Here is a 17,819-nt window from a genome sequence, read left to right as displayed (position 1 = left end):
TCTCTCTCCTCACTCGCTCACACACTGCACAGGGGAGAAATGCCCGAAGCACGAGTCTACCCGGAAACCGTTTCAGCCACACTTCCACTCCCCTCGCTACACTGTGAGTGCGATGATTATTTATTTAAAAATGGGCTTTTGAAGGGGAGCTGTGGACCCGCTATACTACAGGATCACCTGTGACATTGCCTTCACATTGTTTTCCTTTTATTTATGATCCTGTTGAGCAGATCAGACACCCAGGCAAACAACACTGAATAATCAATAGCTGCAACCACTTTGCCTGCCCCCACTCCTCACCTGAGTCGGTTTCGTCTGTGTTCAGCAGTGTTTCCCAAACTCGGTCCTGGTGAACCCCTGTGGATGCAGGGTTTTGTTCCAACCAGATTCCTAATCATTAATGCCGGTGAAACTCATCCGGGATAAGTCGGTTTTTCAAACGCAGACGTGTAGCACATTAGTCTAGCAAGATGTAATAATCCGAGATGAATGCGCGCCCTCGTGCTGAGTGAAAAGCCAATATATATTGAGTCTACAAAACATGATCAGCAAGTCTTTGATAGGCTGCAACAAAATGATGAAAGAACGGGCGCATTTTTTTCACACAAGCTGAGTGGGTGGGTGTTACTTAGTTAATTAGCAACTCGAAGGATTTCAAGATATAATATACACAAGAGGTAACACTGCAAAAGCAGCCCAAACCAGAAAAGACGGCTGGCAAAAAGTGGCTGACAAATTAAACGCGTGTGCATTGTACTTACTGAAAGCAGCGTTACGGATTTTGCAAATGTTCATTTTTTTCCCTCTGCTTAAAAAAGCATTGAAAAAGCGGTGCAGATTGGTTTGCAGCGTGTAAAACAGTTTGTTTGTCGCGGATAATTTGCTATCCACACAGGGAGGAACCGGGAAGTGAACCCACAATCTTCCACTGTCTCCTTACTGCAAAGCAGCCGTACTACTACAGTGCCACAAGGCAGTTAAAGAATGCACCGGGCCACATGTTCATTTTTTCCCCTGTGCTTAAAACACATTAAAAAACTGTTTCTCAACTGTGACTCCGGAACAACTCAGTACGCGAAAAGCGGCCAGAATCGCAAACAACAATGAAAACTCTACGTGACTCACAGGTAGTGATGGGCCGCTCGATACTAAGGTTTCGACACTGTGTCGAGCTTTTGAAGCACTGCAGATTTTAATACTTGATCGAATAATGACATCTGTGATTTAAGGATTTCACATTTTCTTTCTCAAATGTGCTTACCTATATCATGGCAAAGTACAGGGATAAACCTTTATTTTCTGTCTACTCCATTTTAATTAAGACAGACCAAAGAAAACATTTAAGGCTATTAAATGTGATCTCAAGAAAAGATCAGGGTTAATTATAATACTAATAACAGGAGCGATTATAATGATACAGTGCAAAAGTAAATACTAATTGAAAGAGCCGGGAATGCATGATGTGAGGCATCTTATTTTGTTTAACTCTTGCTATCATATAGTGCATTCTGCCTGTCGGCGTTAGTTATATTTATATTTTTTAGACATCACACACTACAAGCTGCTGACAAACACTTCTCTTCGTTGTCAGTCTGTAGCTACGAAAAAATAAAAGCAATACGACTTTTAACAGACGTCATTGAAGTGTATCATAAGTTTCTGTAACGTTAATGAAAATGGCCAGGAGGTGTCACGAGAGAGGTGAGTGTCAAATGCTTCGAAGCTTCGATACGATTTCCGACACAATTGCTTCAAACGTGTTGATGCTTCGTGAAGCTTCACTCCGCCCATCACTACTCACAGGTTACTGAACGAGAAATCAGCAGACTAGCATGACGGATGGGGCGTAATGGGCGTCCTTCCCCTCTCCTCCGGATTTTTCAAATGTTCATTTTTTCCCTGTGCTTAAAAATCATTAAAAAAGTGGCCTGATTATGCGGCGTATGGTACGCCGTGGGTTGGCTAGTATATATATATATATATATATATATATATATATATATATATATATATATATATATTTCAAAATCCCCGCGCTTTGCATCGGCGAAGTACTGCTTTTAAATTTTTATTAAGAAGAAAAGAAAACCTTTTTAAACTGAGGGAAAATATACCAAAAACAATTTGTTAAGGATCTGTTTTTTTGTGAAGCTGTCTTTACACAGCTTCTCCGCTGTTTTATAAACGAACGCCATATAAGTCCATCCTTTCTGCTTGCTTCGCGGTTCTGTAATGGTTTATTGTTCGTCTATTACGATTGTTTTTATAAATGAACGCCATATAAGGCCATCCTTTTTCCTTGCTTTGCCAAGGAAGCAGCCTTTTTATTTAATGCACGGGTTCTCCGTTGTTTCATTGTTCGTTTATTACGATTGTTATAGTTGTCTTTGTATACCACGTTGTCAGTTGAGCACTCCGGTTGGAATATGACCAAGCCGTGGAAGCTTACTGTTGAGAATGCAACGTATAGTTGTACAGGAGAAAAATGGCAATCTTTTGTAGGTCTATGAACTTAATTTATGCCTGTATGCGTCAGTCTCTTCATATTCTTTTCGTACCTTATCAATTGTGTAATGTGTTTTTTGAACAGGTTTGATTCGTCGAAGTGATCACTCGTGCTGTGTTCAGTCAGTTCATGTGAGCCGCTCTCTTGTGTGATGTTGCGATGTCCACGGCTTTATTTAATGTTAGCTAAGACCCGGCACTTAAAGTTTCTCGCTACGGCAATTTTAACTCTGTTTCAAAGTGATCCAAAGTCTCGTTTATACCTCGTGTCTTCTCATTAAACTTGTATCTCGCGAATATGGTATTGCAAACGGCAGGGGGAGCTTTTCTTTAAAGTTAATTTAAACTTACGGTTTACATATGCGTCACTCACTCGCTTCGTATTGTTTCGCTGCCTTCTCAATTGTGTAATGAATGTTTTCTTCAGCGCTCTTTGTGGCTGTTCCTTGTTTTCAGTTCACGTGATTACGTAGGAGGCGTGATGACGCGATACGCGACTCCGTCTCCCACGGCCATCGAGCTGCACTCCATTACAGTATATGGACAAAAAAGAGGTTCCAGTTATGACCATTACGTGTACAATTTCGAAATGAAACCTGCCTAACTTTTGTAAGTAAGCTGTAAGGAGTGAGCCTGCCAAATTTCAGCCTTCCACCTACACGGGAAGTTGGAGAATTAGTGATGAGTGAGTGAGTGAGTGAGTCAGTGAGGGCTTTGCCTTTTATTAGTATAGATTAGCACAAAGTACGAAGTAAAATATATGAGTAGATTATATCATATGAGGATACAAATTTGTTCAAAGTCTTGGAGTCCTTGGCCAGCAATCTGCCTCCCCCCTGCTGTCCTTTCCACTGCTGAGTCAGTGCTGGGCCAGCCAATCTGCTGAAAGGACCCTTCTAAAAATCTGCCCAATGATTCCAGTACTCCTTTATCAGAGATGACTTTTCCATTGGCAGGCAAGCAACTTGGCAGTAGAGCAGTGGAACCAAGTGCCACATGTGAGTACCGAGAAGAGAAACCGAATGGGCAAGCATTAGTAACAGATTATAAATATCATATTACTTATATTTTAGTACTAATGACTAACTACAGAGATGCAGTATGCACAAATAATCAGCAGCTCTAGTCAGGGTATGCTAAACTGAAGTAGTGAGTTTTCAGCTGTGATTTAAAAGCTGAGACTTAAGGGGCACCTCTAACAGTAGAGGGCAGACCATTCCACAACTTTGGGGCCATGTAACTAAAAGCACAACCTCCCACTGTTATTTTATTGATCCTTAGAATCATGAGCAGACCAGTATCTTGAGATCTTAATGTGTGGTCTGGTTTTAAGTAATGACATCTCATCCTCTGTGACACTGAGCTTGGAATTGCTGTATCAGCTGGCATCTCCTGTAGATGTAGCCTTCAAGAAGCCTGAATTATCCAACCCATCCTCCAAAATGTCCAATTTCAAACAGGACTCACATTGCATTTTTAAAATCTTAATTCTATAACTTGAATTATTAATATAATAAAATTAAATATTCTTTTCAATACTGCAGTTATTTAACACCTGCTGCTTCCCTCAAGTTTGTAAAATTCCCTTACCCCTTGACCTTCTGCTGTGTGTTTTTATTTGAAGTTTCTGAACATTACCTTTCCCTTACTTACTTTCTTCCCTAGTTCACTGTTTTCCCAGGTGTGCACCCCTTTTATTGGTTTCTTTCTTTCAAGCTCGCTGGCTCTGCTTACACCGTGCTTAAAATATGTTGCTCCCTATTAATGAACACTTGTGTCCTCACTTTTTTAGTAGCACTATGTCTCCCTGCTATGTGATCTATAAACTGCTCTAATGATCCTTTTTAACACCATAATACCTTATACCTAATCAAACCTGCTTACTGAACACTGTCTGTCTCTTTAGTGCTATTCATTTAGTGACTTAAAGGGTTCTACTGCTGGTTATTCTGCTCCCCACCTAAGTGACTGTTTTCCCAATACAGAGCCGTACTTTTTACTCCTTTACCTTCAGACCCAGCCTATCACCTAAACTGTATTTAAATTCTTTGTTTTTAAAGAATGAGCACTTATGCCCTCACTCTCTTCTAGCACTAACAGAGGTTATTATTAACAGAAATTTCATGCATACATAACGTAAGCATAGTCCTCCACACGTATAATGTTGCTGACCGTTCTGCTTCGTTCATGTGTGAAGTTCCTATCCTGTAAGCTGAATTTGCACCCTGCAAGCTTTTGTTTTCTTTTTCAAGAAGCAGTATTTTTATTTGAAGTTTATATTAAGCATGCTGTGCTCCTTACTATGTGTCATAGATCACGTGGTGACTGGGAGAACACCCTGAGCATATAATGCTGATCCCTTGCATCACAAGATCTGAAGGTACTCAGAGGTTGAAAAAGAGAATTGCCAGTACAGAGTAGCTCAGTAGTGCAAGCAGATCTTTAGGTATTGTCAGCCAGAACCCTCGTCCTTTCGCTGCCCATGCACAGATCTATATAAAGGAAGTGGGAAAGGGCCGAATGCATATGCAATTAATCTGTCAGATTAGGTGGCACTCAAAATAATGCTTTAAGGGGTTTGACTGCAGTCAGAACACACGAGACGCCATGAAATAGTAATAGTAATGAAAGACTTGTTACTGTTTGCAAAGTGTTTTCCTTCTTCTTGGTGGAAGAATAAAATTCAAAGGATTTACACAGTATGGTAAAAATTGGGCAGCAGACAGAAAAGGGTTTTGGGATGGGTACCCCATATACTGAAAATAAGCAAAATAATTAAAAAAAAATATATATATGTACAGATGCGCAGTTCACAACTGAACTGACTAACAGTTTGAGTCTGGGCAATAAATGTGGTGGATAAGAGGAAGAGGTGGAGTCAGAGAGGCCAGAACAGGAACTGATGTGGTAGGAAGGTGGACTCTGAGTACTGGAAATAATGTCATCAGGGTTTCCCGGAACTAACGTCAACAGTGGGTGTACCAGTGGTGATGTCATTGAAGGCAGGGTCTTTGGCTAAACTGCAGAGGAACAAGAGGAGATAGAATCAGGTCAGAGCTCCAACCCCTGCTGTGGCTGACAAATAACAACTATTTGTGCCTGGAAACTGTCCCGCATGTGCATGTTTCTGACAACAGATAGATCGCAAACAAAAGAGACATGCCAGCTGCGTGGACACTGCCACACAATACGTCTTGTCAGTGCAACATCAAAAAATGCTGCATGGCATGGCCAATCAGTGCCTGGAAAATTGGCACTCTGTGAGCGCAAGTATATATATATATTTTTTCACCTTATTGCTACTTTGTGGCCATTTGTTGTAGCTTGTCTGTGGCTGTAATTCTGTCTGCATCTTTCGATGCTTGAGGCACAATGATGCAGTGGTTAGCACGGTTTTCTTGCAGCTCTGGTCACTTTTTGGCCACAGTAATCAGTCCAGTATAGATGGCAGATGCTTCCTTAGCTCTCGGGGGCACTTAAAAGACCATTGCACCATTATTATCCACTCAAAACTAGTTGAGTTCCTCCACCCTTCTTGCCTACTCATTCCTCGTTAGTTTTAACCATTCATCACTGCTTCTCCCCTGCACTTCGCCCCACACATACTCCAAGTTTGAACAGAAGTAAATTTTAAAAGTCTTGGCTACTTTACCTTTTTTTTGGAAAAGCAACAAAAACTCCCTTCTAAGTGGAAGAAAGCCAAGTCCCACACAGATCCTTAGACACCACCAATAACCTTTTTTTTCTTTAGGTTTTTATACAATGCTTAGGAAGCAGTGACATTAAGGTGTCAGTATAACTTAGACATTCAAAAATGTTATGATGCAATTATTCTTAAGTACATTATTGTTGTTGCTCATTTCTCATGAGCTTGGAAAACTCATCAGCAAAAAGAATAGCCACAAGCTGTTTGTGTTAGCTCAATGTAACTTTGCCAACCATTTATATCTTTAAGTATACATATTTGAAGAATTTGCCCCAGCAGCCTAGAAAGACAGCACTAAGCAGCATTGACCATTAATGACTTGTCCTGCTCCAGAAGTCTCTATGTGACCATCTTGATGGAAACTTATGGTAGGAGGATTATTACACTTGTTTCTTTCCATCTCTGTCTCTGTATCTATCTAAACATCAATAATCCTTTACCTTTTCTTCCTCCATTTGTTGTTTTGACAATATCTGTAGCATATTGTTTGCTCATCTCAAGGATTGTATGGTCAACTCTCTTTTTAATAAGTTGATCAGATAAACAAGTATATCCTCAAGTTGCCCCTGGGATCCTTTAGTGTTTTTTAAATGCTTTTACTTCCTGTTTTTTATGTCACTTCAGGCTTTATGCCAAGCAACAATGTCAGACAGCATTGCCTGCTTCCAGTGTACTAGCTCTTTGATTTTCAGAAGGCTTTTAATAAGGTAACACAAGGGAGGCTAGTAACCAGAATAAAAAAAGTAGGAATTCATGTGCTGTGTGTAGTCTGGCACAAATTTGGATAAAATATCGGGAGAAAAAAAGGTTTATATTGAGAGAATCCTTTTCAGAATAAGTCAGTATTAAAGGTGATGGCCCTTGTGGGTAAGTGCTGGGTTCACTGTTATTTTTAATATATGAGGCATGTTCATATTTTATTTTCTTAGGCAGGTATATCACACATGGTCCACTTTACCTACAGTGATTTAATCTCATTACCAACTTCTTGAGGTCATTATCATTGGGAAATCTCCATCCACGTAGGAATTTTTTCAAGTTGTGAAAGAGAAATTGCCTGATAGCAGCCCTCAGTTTTTGGGATATGGGGAACAGTGTGTTGTTGTGAAGCAGCAACATGCCTACTGACCACTTCCCACAACATTTCTGTTTGAGGACCTCGCATAATGAATTAATTGAGGAAGCACAGGTTTCTGTATTGTTGGCTGACTTGTGTGGCATGAATTCCAACAGTAGAACACCCATTGTTTTCCAGAAACCTGCCGCCATAACTTTTTGGCCAACTGCTACATACAAAATGTATTGGAGGTTGGCATCCCTTGTGTCTATGTTGCATGGACTGTTCTTTGGTTTCAGGGTCAAGGTGTTGAACCCACATTTCTTCCATAGTAACATTTTGTCAGAAATTGCCAGGGTGAATTTCTTAAAGTTCCAAGATCTCATGGCTGAATTCCTGGAGACATACTTTATTATCCAGTCAGCATTCAGGGAACCAATCCAGAACTGACCTTTGTCAGTTTTAGTATTTTGTAATAATCAAGGTAGAATTGAGGGTGTAGACGTGATTGAACCACTAGGGTTAAATTACAGTAATATAATACAATTCTCAGTATTTTGTAAAAGTGCAAAGACTAAAATTGTTAAGTTGAACTTTGGTAGGGCAAATTTTGACTTGATGCGACAAAGTATAAGGAGGATAGACTGGGATAAGCTTTTAAGTGTGGAGACAGTCGGGGATCAGTGGAACAGGTTTAAAAATGTTTTACATGTAATGCAGGACAGATACATACCTAAAATTGGTATTAACAAGAAATTTTTAAAAACTCCACTGTGGATTAATAAAGATTTAAAAAAGAAGCTGCAAAGGAAGAAACTGCTTTATAAGACATAGAAGACTAATGACTGTAAAGTGAATCATAGAGTGTATGAGAACATGAAGGCAACCATTAAGAAGGATATCAGGGAGGCTAAAAGACAGTTGGAGAGGAATATAGCAGATAAGGTGAAAGAAAACCCTAAGAGATTCTTTTAGTGTTTTAGTAGTAAAACAACAGTCAAGGAGGAGGTGAAGTGCATCAGAAATAGTAAAGGAGAATTAAAAGATAAAGACAATGAAATAGATAACCTGAAGTGGATAACCTCCAAGCGGTAAATGGGACTACTAAGGAGGTACTGAGGGATTTGGAAATAGTAGAGGGAGAAGTACTGCTCCGATTAAATAGGCTGAAATCAAACAAATCACCAGGACCAGATAATATTTACATTCAAGTTCTTAAGGAGGCTTGTGAGTACATATATAAACCCTTGACACATATTTTTAGGAAGTCACTGCGCACTGGAGAGATTCCAAAGGACTGGAAAATGGCAAATATCACCCTATTATATAAAAAGGGTGACAGGGCAGATCCAGTCAACTAATGGCCAGTCAGCTTAACATGCATTACAGGAAAATTAATGGAAGGAATTATTAAGGATAAGATTGAGCAACACCTGGCAAGGACAAGAGTTATACTGAACAGTTAGCATGGGTTCAGAAGAGGGAGGCCATGTTTTACGAACATTCTGGAATTCTATGAGGAGGCTACAAAAGGATATGATCATGATCAAAGTGGAGCATATGATATTATTTACCTTCACTTTCGGAAAACATTTGATAAGGTGCCATATGAGAGGTTGGGCATCAAACTAAAAACTGGGAGTTCAGGGTGATGTTTTTAGATGGGTGCAGAATTGGCTCAGACAAAGGAAGCAGAGGGCGATGGTGCGAGGAACCTCATCAGAATTGGCTGATGTTAAGAGTGGTGTTCCACAGGGGTCAGTATTATGGCCGCTGCTATTTTTAATATATATTAATGATTTAGATAGGAATATAAATAACAGGCTGGTTAAGTTTGCAGATGGTGCCAAGATAGGTGGATTAGCAGATAATTTGGAATCCGTTATATCATTACAGAAGGTTTAGGTTTAAATACACAATGGGTGGTTGGAAAATCGATAGTACACCTTATGAGAAGGATTTAGGAGTCGTAGTGGACTCTAAGCTATCGACTTCCAGACAGTATTCAGAAGCCATTAGGAAAGCAAATAGAATGTTAGGTTATATATAGAACGATGTGTGGAGTACTCAACCTTTATAATGCACTGGTGAGGCCTCATCTGGAGTACTGTGTGCAGTTTTGGTTGCAGGCTACAAAAAGGACACAGCAGCACTAGAAAAGGTCCAGAGAAGAGTGACTAGGCTGGTTCCAGGGCTGCAGGGGTTGAATTATGAGGGAAGTTTAAAAGATCTGAGCCTATATAGTGTAAGCAGAAGAAGATTAAAAGGTGACATGATTGAAGTGTTTAAAATTATGGAGGGAATTAGTACAGTGGATCGAGACTGTTATTTTAAAATTCATCTGGAACATGTGGACATAGTTGGAAATTTGTTAAGGGTAAATTTTGCACAAGCATTAGGAAGTTTTTTTCTTTACACAAAGAATGATAGACACTTGGAATAAGTTACCAAGTAGTGTGGTAGACAGTAAGACTTTAGGGACTTTCAAAACTCAATTTTTTTTGGAAGAAATAAGTGGATAGGACTGGCAAGCTTGGTTGGGCTGAATGGCCTGTTCTCATCTAGATTGTTCTAATTCAAATGAGTATGAATGATTGTGGAAACTGCTAGCTGAAATGCCTATAACATGGGCTTTAATATTAACCTTAACGTGATGACCTTCCATAATCATGGCGTCTACCTGCCTCCGACGGACGCATTGTGAGGGTCATCTTCAGTCAACTTTTGGTTCCATTTACATTGCTTGGCTCAAAACTTCACCTTAATAGTATGAAGGCACATCACCACCATACATAACATTAAAAATCTCATGGATTGGATTTGACTCCTTTGATGTCTTTGTGTGAAATGTAATGCCAGAACAATGCTCCCAATCTGTCAATTTCTTCAAAGAAACGCAGGTAGCTATGTTTAACATCTTCCCTTTCTGATTGTTTGACTCAAAATGATTTCAAAATGCACGTGTGGCATGCCAAGACATGTCATGCTGTCTGTTTAAAGTTTAGATTTTTAATACAAATGCACAATACATCCGTAGATAAATTATTGAACTCCCTCCATACATGAACAATACATTTTCCTAAACTAGATAGAATATAAACAAGCTGTTTAGCTCTACTAGCTTGGGAGATTTTCGGCAGGTAAAACTGAATGTAAGTATATGTAATGTATTGCATATATGAAGTGAAATTTGAATACAAAATGGGAGGTCTGAAACTTGAAAATACACCTCATGAGAAGGACCTATGAGTAATAGTAAACTTCTCACTGCCTACATCCAGGTGGTGAATAGAACCAATTAAGAAGCCTAGTAGTAGAATATTAGGTTATATAATATTATACGTAGAAAAGAAGTCAATGGAGGTTATGCTTAAGCTGTGTAACTCACTAGTGATGCAAAATCTGGAGTACTGTGTTGTTTTTTTTTCATAACACAAAAATAATACATACTAGAGAAGAGCGACTAGTCTGATTCCAGGACAACAAGGCTTAAGGTATTGAGGACATTATGACACAGAATGTATGTGTGTGTATGTTTCTATATATGTATGTGTAATTTTTTATATATAGCTGTAATGAAAGGTACCCTGTTTTTTGACATTTGACTGTAATTTTTATCTTTAGGTGATATGGCACATTTGCATGAGTATTCTCAGAAAACATGTTTTTCTGTAATATGTTGATAAAGGTTGTACCAATTATTTTCTTTACTACAGATACAACAAGAAATCCTCGTCCTGGAGAAGAAAATGGCAAAGGTATGATTACAGTTGTTCTAGAAATGTTCCCCCAGTTATGCTTTAATATGATTAATTTTAAATACTAACATACATTCACATAGAATATCATTTTTGACTTTGCTGTCAGCTATAACTAAGCTGAGATGAGGTGGACAAATTGTAAATACATATGGTAGTCCACTGGGCTACCATCTTTGCAAACCTGGTAGCCTAGGTAAACTTTCTGGTAGCTCAGCTTTTTATATGTAAAATTTTGTTGTACATGAGTGCATAGCAGTCTTCTATCACAATTCAAACACAATTGTCATCTTGGAAAACAATATTTTACCAAATAGATAATTTTTAAAGGATTATGTCATGCTGGTAGGTGGTATTTTTTTCAATGTACAGAAAAGTATTTTATCAATAATGAACTGAAATACTACATTAATTTTATATTCTCAAATTTTGTTTTCAGACCTAATTTAAACCCCACCAATTAGTTTCTCTGTCAAAAACATAATTTCTGAGGTGCAGTATGTCCTTTACAGTGTCACACATCTTACTTAAATACAGCCAGTGAGATCACTACATAAAGCTGTGTATACAGCTGCATTAAAATTTGTTATGCTTGGATATTACAAGGGTCCTCATGTTATTAAAAATGAGGTTTAGGCCTAAATAAACATGTTCACATCATACAGTTTTTGGGCTAATAGTAAATTACAATGTCCAATATGCTTGTTCGGAGCACAGAGTACATATTAGTTAACACTAAACAACAATTCTTTTGAAAAGTCTTGCTTCCTGAAAAGTTTTTGCTGATTGTGACAGGTACCTACTGGGTATGCACAAATATAGTTTTGCATCACGTAAGAACTCTGAGAAATAGACATTTATATGTTTACTGACAATAACGTATTTAGTCACGTTTATGTTTCGCATAAGCTATTAAATTCAACAGAATTAAAAGTGTTTTGCCCCTGATTTTCTTTTGTATTCAATGTGTGGTGCATCACGTTGCAGTGTCCAACAGTAGTCAACAAGCATTGACGGATTCCAGTTGCCCTGGTATCGTGTCTCCATCGTAGCAATGTCCCAATGAAACCTTTCACCGTTTTCGTCACTGACAGCACCGAGATTTGCGGGGAAGAAGTTCAAGTGTGAGTGGAGGATGTGAATCTTGAGTGACATGTTGCACTTCATTGTCTTGTATGCTTTGAGAAGTTTGTCTACAACCTGAATGTAGATTGGGGCTCTGTAATTGCCCAGAAAATTGTTCAGTGCTTTCACAAAATTCTTCATGAGTCCCAGTTTTATGTGAAGAGGATGCAAAAATATCTGTGCCAGGTCGATAAGCGATTCATGCGCCACATTTTTCTGTCCTGGAACTAACTTTTTACGGAGTGGCCAGTTCTGTCGAGAATAGTGCAACACTTTGGCCCAGCTGTTCCATTCACAGATGAAACAACTACTTTGTATAGCCGAGCTGCAGTCCTAGTAACAGAGCAACAACTTTAAGATCTCCACAGATATTAATAATAATAATAATAATAATTCTTTGCATTTATATAGCGCTTTTCTCACTACTCAAAGCGCTTAGCAATTGCAGGTTAAGGGCCTTGCTCAACAGAGCAGAGTCCCTGTTGTCATTGTACAGGATTCGAACTGGCAACCTTCCAATTGCCAGTGTAGATCCCACCACTCTGCCCAGTTGTACCTGCTATACTGGACGTGCTTCAGCAACAGTTCCATATTCTCATACGTTTGTTTCATGTGTGCTGCATAGCCAACAGGTGCTGAAGGATAAACGTTGCCATTGTGTGTGCCAGGCTTAACATTGACGAATCAATGAAGAGGCGCCACTCTTCAGGGTTGTGATTACAACCCAAGGCCGAGAACAATCCTTCAATGTCACAACAGAAAAAGAGACTGTTGACTTGTGTAAAAAAATTTGGATATATCATGATGTCAGCCTCGAAACACAGAAATTTTCGTACCTGGTGACAGTAAACACCATTCCTTCAGTCTCAAACCTAGCAGCTCGGCTTTTACTTTTGACAGACCCAAATCTCTGATCAAATCATTCAGTTCGGACTGTGTTATCAGATGTGGATCGCCTGATGAGCACGGTTCAAAATCTGGGTTAATGTCACTGTCAGTACCCTGCATTTCAGTTTCTTCATCTGGTTCGTCTAAGGTCCAATCCTCTGGTGGTTTCAGAATTGGAAGACTGTCGTCATGTGGCACGGGACTCATTGCTGAAGGCAGATTAGGATATTCAATTGACTTCTTGTTTTTGGCAGAGAAACCAGACACATTAGTCAAACAGAAGTAACAGTCCGTCACATTGTCTTTCTGTTCTCGCCATATCATCAGAACAGCAAACTGTATTGTCTTTCTAGTGCCTCTGAGCCAGGCTCTCAGACTGACAGCACATGTTGCACAACAAATGTGAGGTGCCCATTCCTTGTCTTGATCACCAATTTTGCAGCCGAAATACAGATGATAAGCTTTCTTCACAAGAGCAGTCATCCAACATCTCTGAGGCGCAAGTGTATATTCACCACAGATATAGCAGAATGTATCGCGGCTGTTACAACATTGACGAGACATATCGCCTGACACCAAAACGTCTATAGCATCAAGCTTACTTACTGTTTTATTGCTAAAGATACTATACTTTACTATACTGATACTATACATACACACTGACTATCTATATTAACCAAATGAGCAGGATCGGTGTATGCAAGCCACCATTATAGCTTGCTGAGACAGCGTCAAGCTCGTTCAGACCTGCCCAGGATGTCAACTTCCACAGAACAGCTTCCAACCTGGCCTGACTCCATGCCTGGACATGCCCAGGCCGCACAAACCATTGTTGATAAGTCACTTACAGGAGCGAAAATGTTTGGATACAAATATAAGAAAAAATCATGACAAAACTGATACAGTACGTGATGGGTAAGTTTTGATGTGATATTCGTGATCAGCACCCAAAAATCTGTAAGAAACACCCAACAGTGTTCATGAAGCAAAAACTTTGTTGTGCAGTGTAATTGTGAGAATCTTATTTTTATGTAAGATTCCTCTTATGCCCTTTCTGTGACTGCATAAGGCAAAATCTGTTTGTTATGATTTCCAAAGGTTAATGTCCATTTCCTAAAGCTGAACACTTGAAAATTTGTGACTAGAGGATGAAATTGTCTTTTTCCTAAAGCTGAACACTTGAAAATTTGTGACTAGAGGATTGTTGGAGCACTCAGGCCATCACATGTAATCAACAAGCTGCTTAATATTTCGGCATTTTTTTGTAGTAAGCCCTGTCAATTGAAAAGTGTTATCTGTTTCATCAGTATATATTTCTGTTTCCAAGTTGTACATTTCATAAAATGAATGTGCACTACATCCCCATTTGTTAGAAACTGCTGCCTAATTAGTACAGTAAACAATCTAATGTTAACGTGCTTTCTTGCTTTTTCAGTCCTAAAATTGGGACTGTTTTTATATGTGGTTTCCAGATGCTTTCTGCATATAGTACCGTACAGTACGGAACATCACAAAGATGGCGGTGCCTGTGCAGGCTGCGGCTTACAGAGCTCCTGAGTCCGTGGTGTTAAGTGTTAATCTTTGTTCGTCTTTGTCAACTAGTATAAGAAAAGAAGTAGGCTAAAAACTAACCCCACCAGACCTGCGATACTGTCCATTCTGCTCACGAACGTCCAATCACTGGACAACAAGCTGAATTACATAAAGCTGCAGTGGGAAATGAGAGACTGTTGCATTTTTATTTTCACTGAAACATGGCTCCAGGAAAACATTGGAGACTTGGCCATCCAGCTAGACAGAATGGCCATCTTCCCGAGCGGACAGAGACGCCTCTTTGTCCGGTTAGACCCACTGGTGGGATGACTGTGAACAGAGAGTGGTGTACGAACGCTGCCCTAGTCGCACAGCACTGTTCCCCACTGATAGAGGTTTTATCGGTAAGGTGCCGGCCTTTCTACCTGCCGAGCTGCATGCTGGTGGTTGCCATCTACCTCCCGCCTAGCGCAAATGCTAACCAGGCGCTAGCGGAACTCTACGAGATCATCAGCAAACTGCAAATGACGCACCCGAGGCATTTTTCATTATTCTGGAGACTTCAATCATGCCAGCTTGAAGTCAGTTCTCCCAAAATTCTTCCAGAATGTGAATTTTGCTACTAGAGGGGGAAGCTGTTTGGACAATATTCACACGAGCGCTCCTGACGCCTACAAGGCCCTACCCCACCCCCACCTCGGCCATTCAGACCATATCAGCGTATTTATGGTTCCTGCATACAAGTCCCTGCTGAAGCAAACTAAACCAGCCTACAAGAACATCTGAGTGTGGCAGGTTGGTGCTGTTTCAGCTCTCCAAGACTGCTTCAAATTGACAGAATGGGACATTTTCAGGGAGGCTGCTATGCATGGTGACTCCCATCAATCTGGAGAAGTACACAGACTCTGTGACTGGCTATATCTCCAAATGCATAGAGGATGTTACTGTTACCAAGGATGTTACCACAAGAGCCAACCAAAAGCCCTGAATAACGAGAAAGTGCACAAGCTGCTCAAGATCAGAAATGCAGACTTCAGAAAGCCCTGGATAACGAGAAAGTGCACAAGCTGCTCAAGATCAGAAATGCAGACTTCAGATCTGGAGACAAGGCCGCCCTCAGGGTGGCCAGAGCCAACCTGTCTCGTGCTATAAGGAGAGCTAAGCGGGCATACGCGCAGAGGATTAACAAACACTTCAGCAGCACCAGAGACACACGTCGTATGTGGCATGGCGTTCAGACAATTACAAACTGCAAGCCCAACCGACACAGCAGCGATGGTGATGCCTCCCTACCAGATGAGCTGAACAACTTCTTTGCACGGTTTGAGGTGCAGAACAAAGAGCCTGTGAGAAAAGCAACACCTCCCTCCACTGACCAGGTACTCTGTCTCTCCATAACTGACGTGAAGAGGACTCTATCCAGAGTCAATCCACGCAAGGCTGCAAAACCTGACAACTTACCTGGTCGTGTGCTCAAAGAATGTGCCAGTCAACTGGCTGGTGTCCTCACAGACATCTTCAACACATCTCTGAGCCAGTCGTCAGTCCTATTATGCTTCAAATCGACCACCATCATACCAGTGCCAAAGAAGTCATCAGTGACATGCTTGAATGACTACCAACCAGTTGCACTCACGTCATTCATCATGAAGTGCTTCGAAAGGTTAGTCATGTCACACATAAAGACTAATCTCTCTGCCTCCCTTGACCCTCTTCAGTTTGCATACCACTCAAACAGGTCAACTGAGGATGCCATATGCTCTGCCCTTCTCCTTTCCCTGACACATCTGGATAAAAAAGACACATATGTCAGGATGCTATTCATAGACTTTAGCTCCACCTTCAACACAATCATCCCTCAAAAGCTGGTTGTAAAACTCGGTGTGCACATAACTGAGGAACTTAAATGGATGCACAACACCTCATCACTAATCAAGAAAGCCCAGCAGAGACTACACTTCCTGAGGCAGCTGAAGAGAAGCAAGTCTCCCCCTTTCCATCCTCACCTAAAAAAGATGGTTTGTCTTTTTGGGGTGCCAGAAGAACATCACATTGACCAGGGAAGAAACTTTGAAGCCAGCTCTGTTCAAAGAGGTCTGTGGGCTAATGGGGTTCCAAGAGACCAGAACCATACCCCTCCATTCCCAAAGGGGTAGATTAGTGAAGGGTTCCCACTGGGATTTAAGCATCCAAATGGCTGTGCTCTTGTTCATCCACTAATGCGACAGGGACCGGTGTCTACCACTTATTTTATGGGTTTGCTGCTCAACCGGTCATGAGTGATCAGGTGCACCCCAGAAGCCATGACGTTTGGCCATGAGCTCTGTGCTCAAGTTGACCTCGTCTTCAGGTGGCCTCCTAAGGAACAGATTCCTGGTGCACCAGGTCTGGAACATCTGACCCTGCTCTGGGACCATTTGGAGACCGCCAACAAATTTTCTAGGTGCCACCAGATTGGAGCTGAGGCCTGCCGTAATAGAGCTTGTGACCACCAATGAGAGCGGGGCCGCCTTTTGCTCCGGGAGACCAAGTTTGGGTGTTTAACACCTGGCACAAAAGGGGTTGTGCCTAAAGCTAGGAAGTCACTGGGAAGGCCAAGGTATGGTCTTAGACAGATTCTCTGAAGTGGTATATGGGATCAGAATGCAGAGAAAGAACAAATTAATGGTGTTCCCTCAGGACCGGCTGGCACCCCTGAAACACAGAATAGTACCAGAAGACCCAGACATTTCACCTATTCTCTGGGCAACACCAGAGCCAATGGCTTTAGCTGCTGAACCTTCCTGTAGACCCCAGCAACTAAGACGTCAATAGTAAAATCCTGCTGCCAGTGCAGAAGATGGGGGGAACAAGTGAAGGATATGACATCCCAGGATGCTCTGCAGCACTGCATCTAAGTATAAGACTTTTATTTATAATGACTTTGTTCTGTTTGAAACAGTTTTTTGTGTTGTTTTGTGATTTCTACTAATAAAAGTGTTCCATTGAAGTTTGTTTCAGGTTTACCTCCGACCACCAACTGATGCTGCCTGGTGTATGTGTCCTGGTATCAGGACTAAAGCGGGAAGCTTAATTTGAATATTGCCGCTTGTAGTGATTCTCTGCATTTGCTATATGAACAATGCTACCTACCAATTTAAAGAAAATTAGTAAAAGCTTTTTCTTGACCAAGTGTGTGTCTATTTATTACAGTATAAATGTACGATAGTCCTTTATATTTCAGAAAAGCTTGTTAACAAGGGTCATA

General features: G+C 40.6%; 1 protein-coding gene across 6 annotated transcripts in view; it reads left to right on the top strand.

Annotated features, from left to right (window-relative positions):
- guk1a (guanylate kinase 1a) overlaps positions 1-17,819 on the top strand; it is a 122,049-nt gene that overhangs the window by 66,822 nt on the left and 37,408 nt on the right. For all 6 annotated transcript variants that reach the window (XM_028803890.2, XM_028803889.2, XM_028803892.2 and 3 more), the window contains one exon: positions 10,985-11,026. In XM_028803890.2, coding sequence (XP_028659723.1) covers positions 10,985-11,026 — 42 coding nt within the window. The remainder of the gene's footprint in view (positions 1-10,984; positions 11,027-17,819) is intronic.

The sequence above is a fragment of the Erpetoichthys calabaricus genome, chromosome 6 (assembly GCF_900747795.2).
Source record: "Erpetoichthys calabaricus chromosome 6, fErpCal1.3, whole genome shotgun sequence".
Lineage (NCBI taxonomy): Eukaryota > Metazoa > Chordata > Cladistia > Polypteriformes > Polypteridae > Erpetoichthys > Erpetoichthys calabaricus.
The sequence above is the reverse complement of the archived record's forward strand: the minus strand, read 5'-3'. Positions and strand labels throughout refer to the sequence as shown.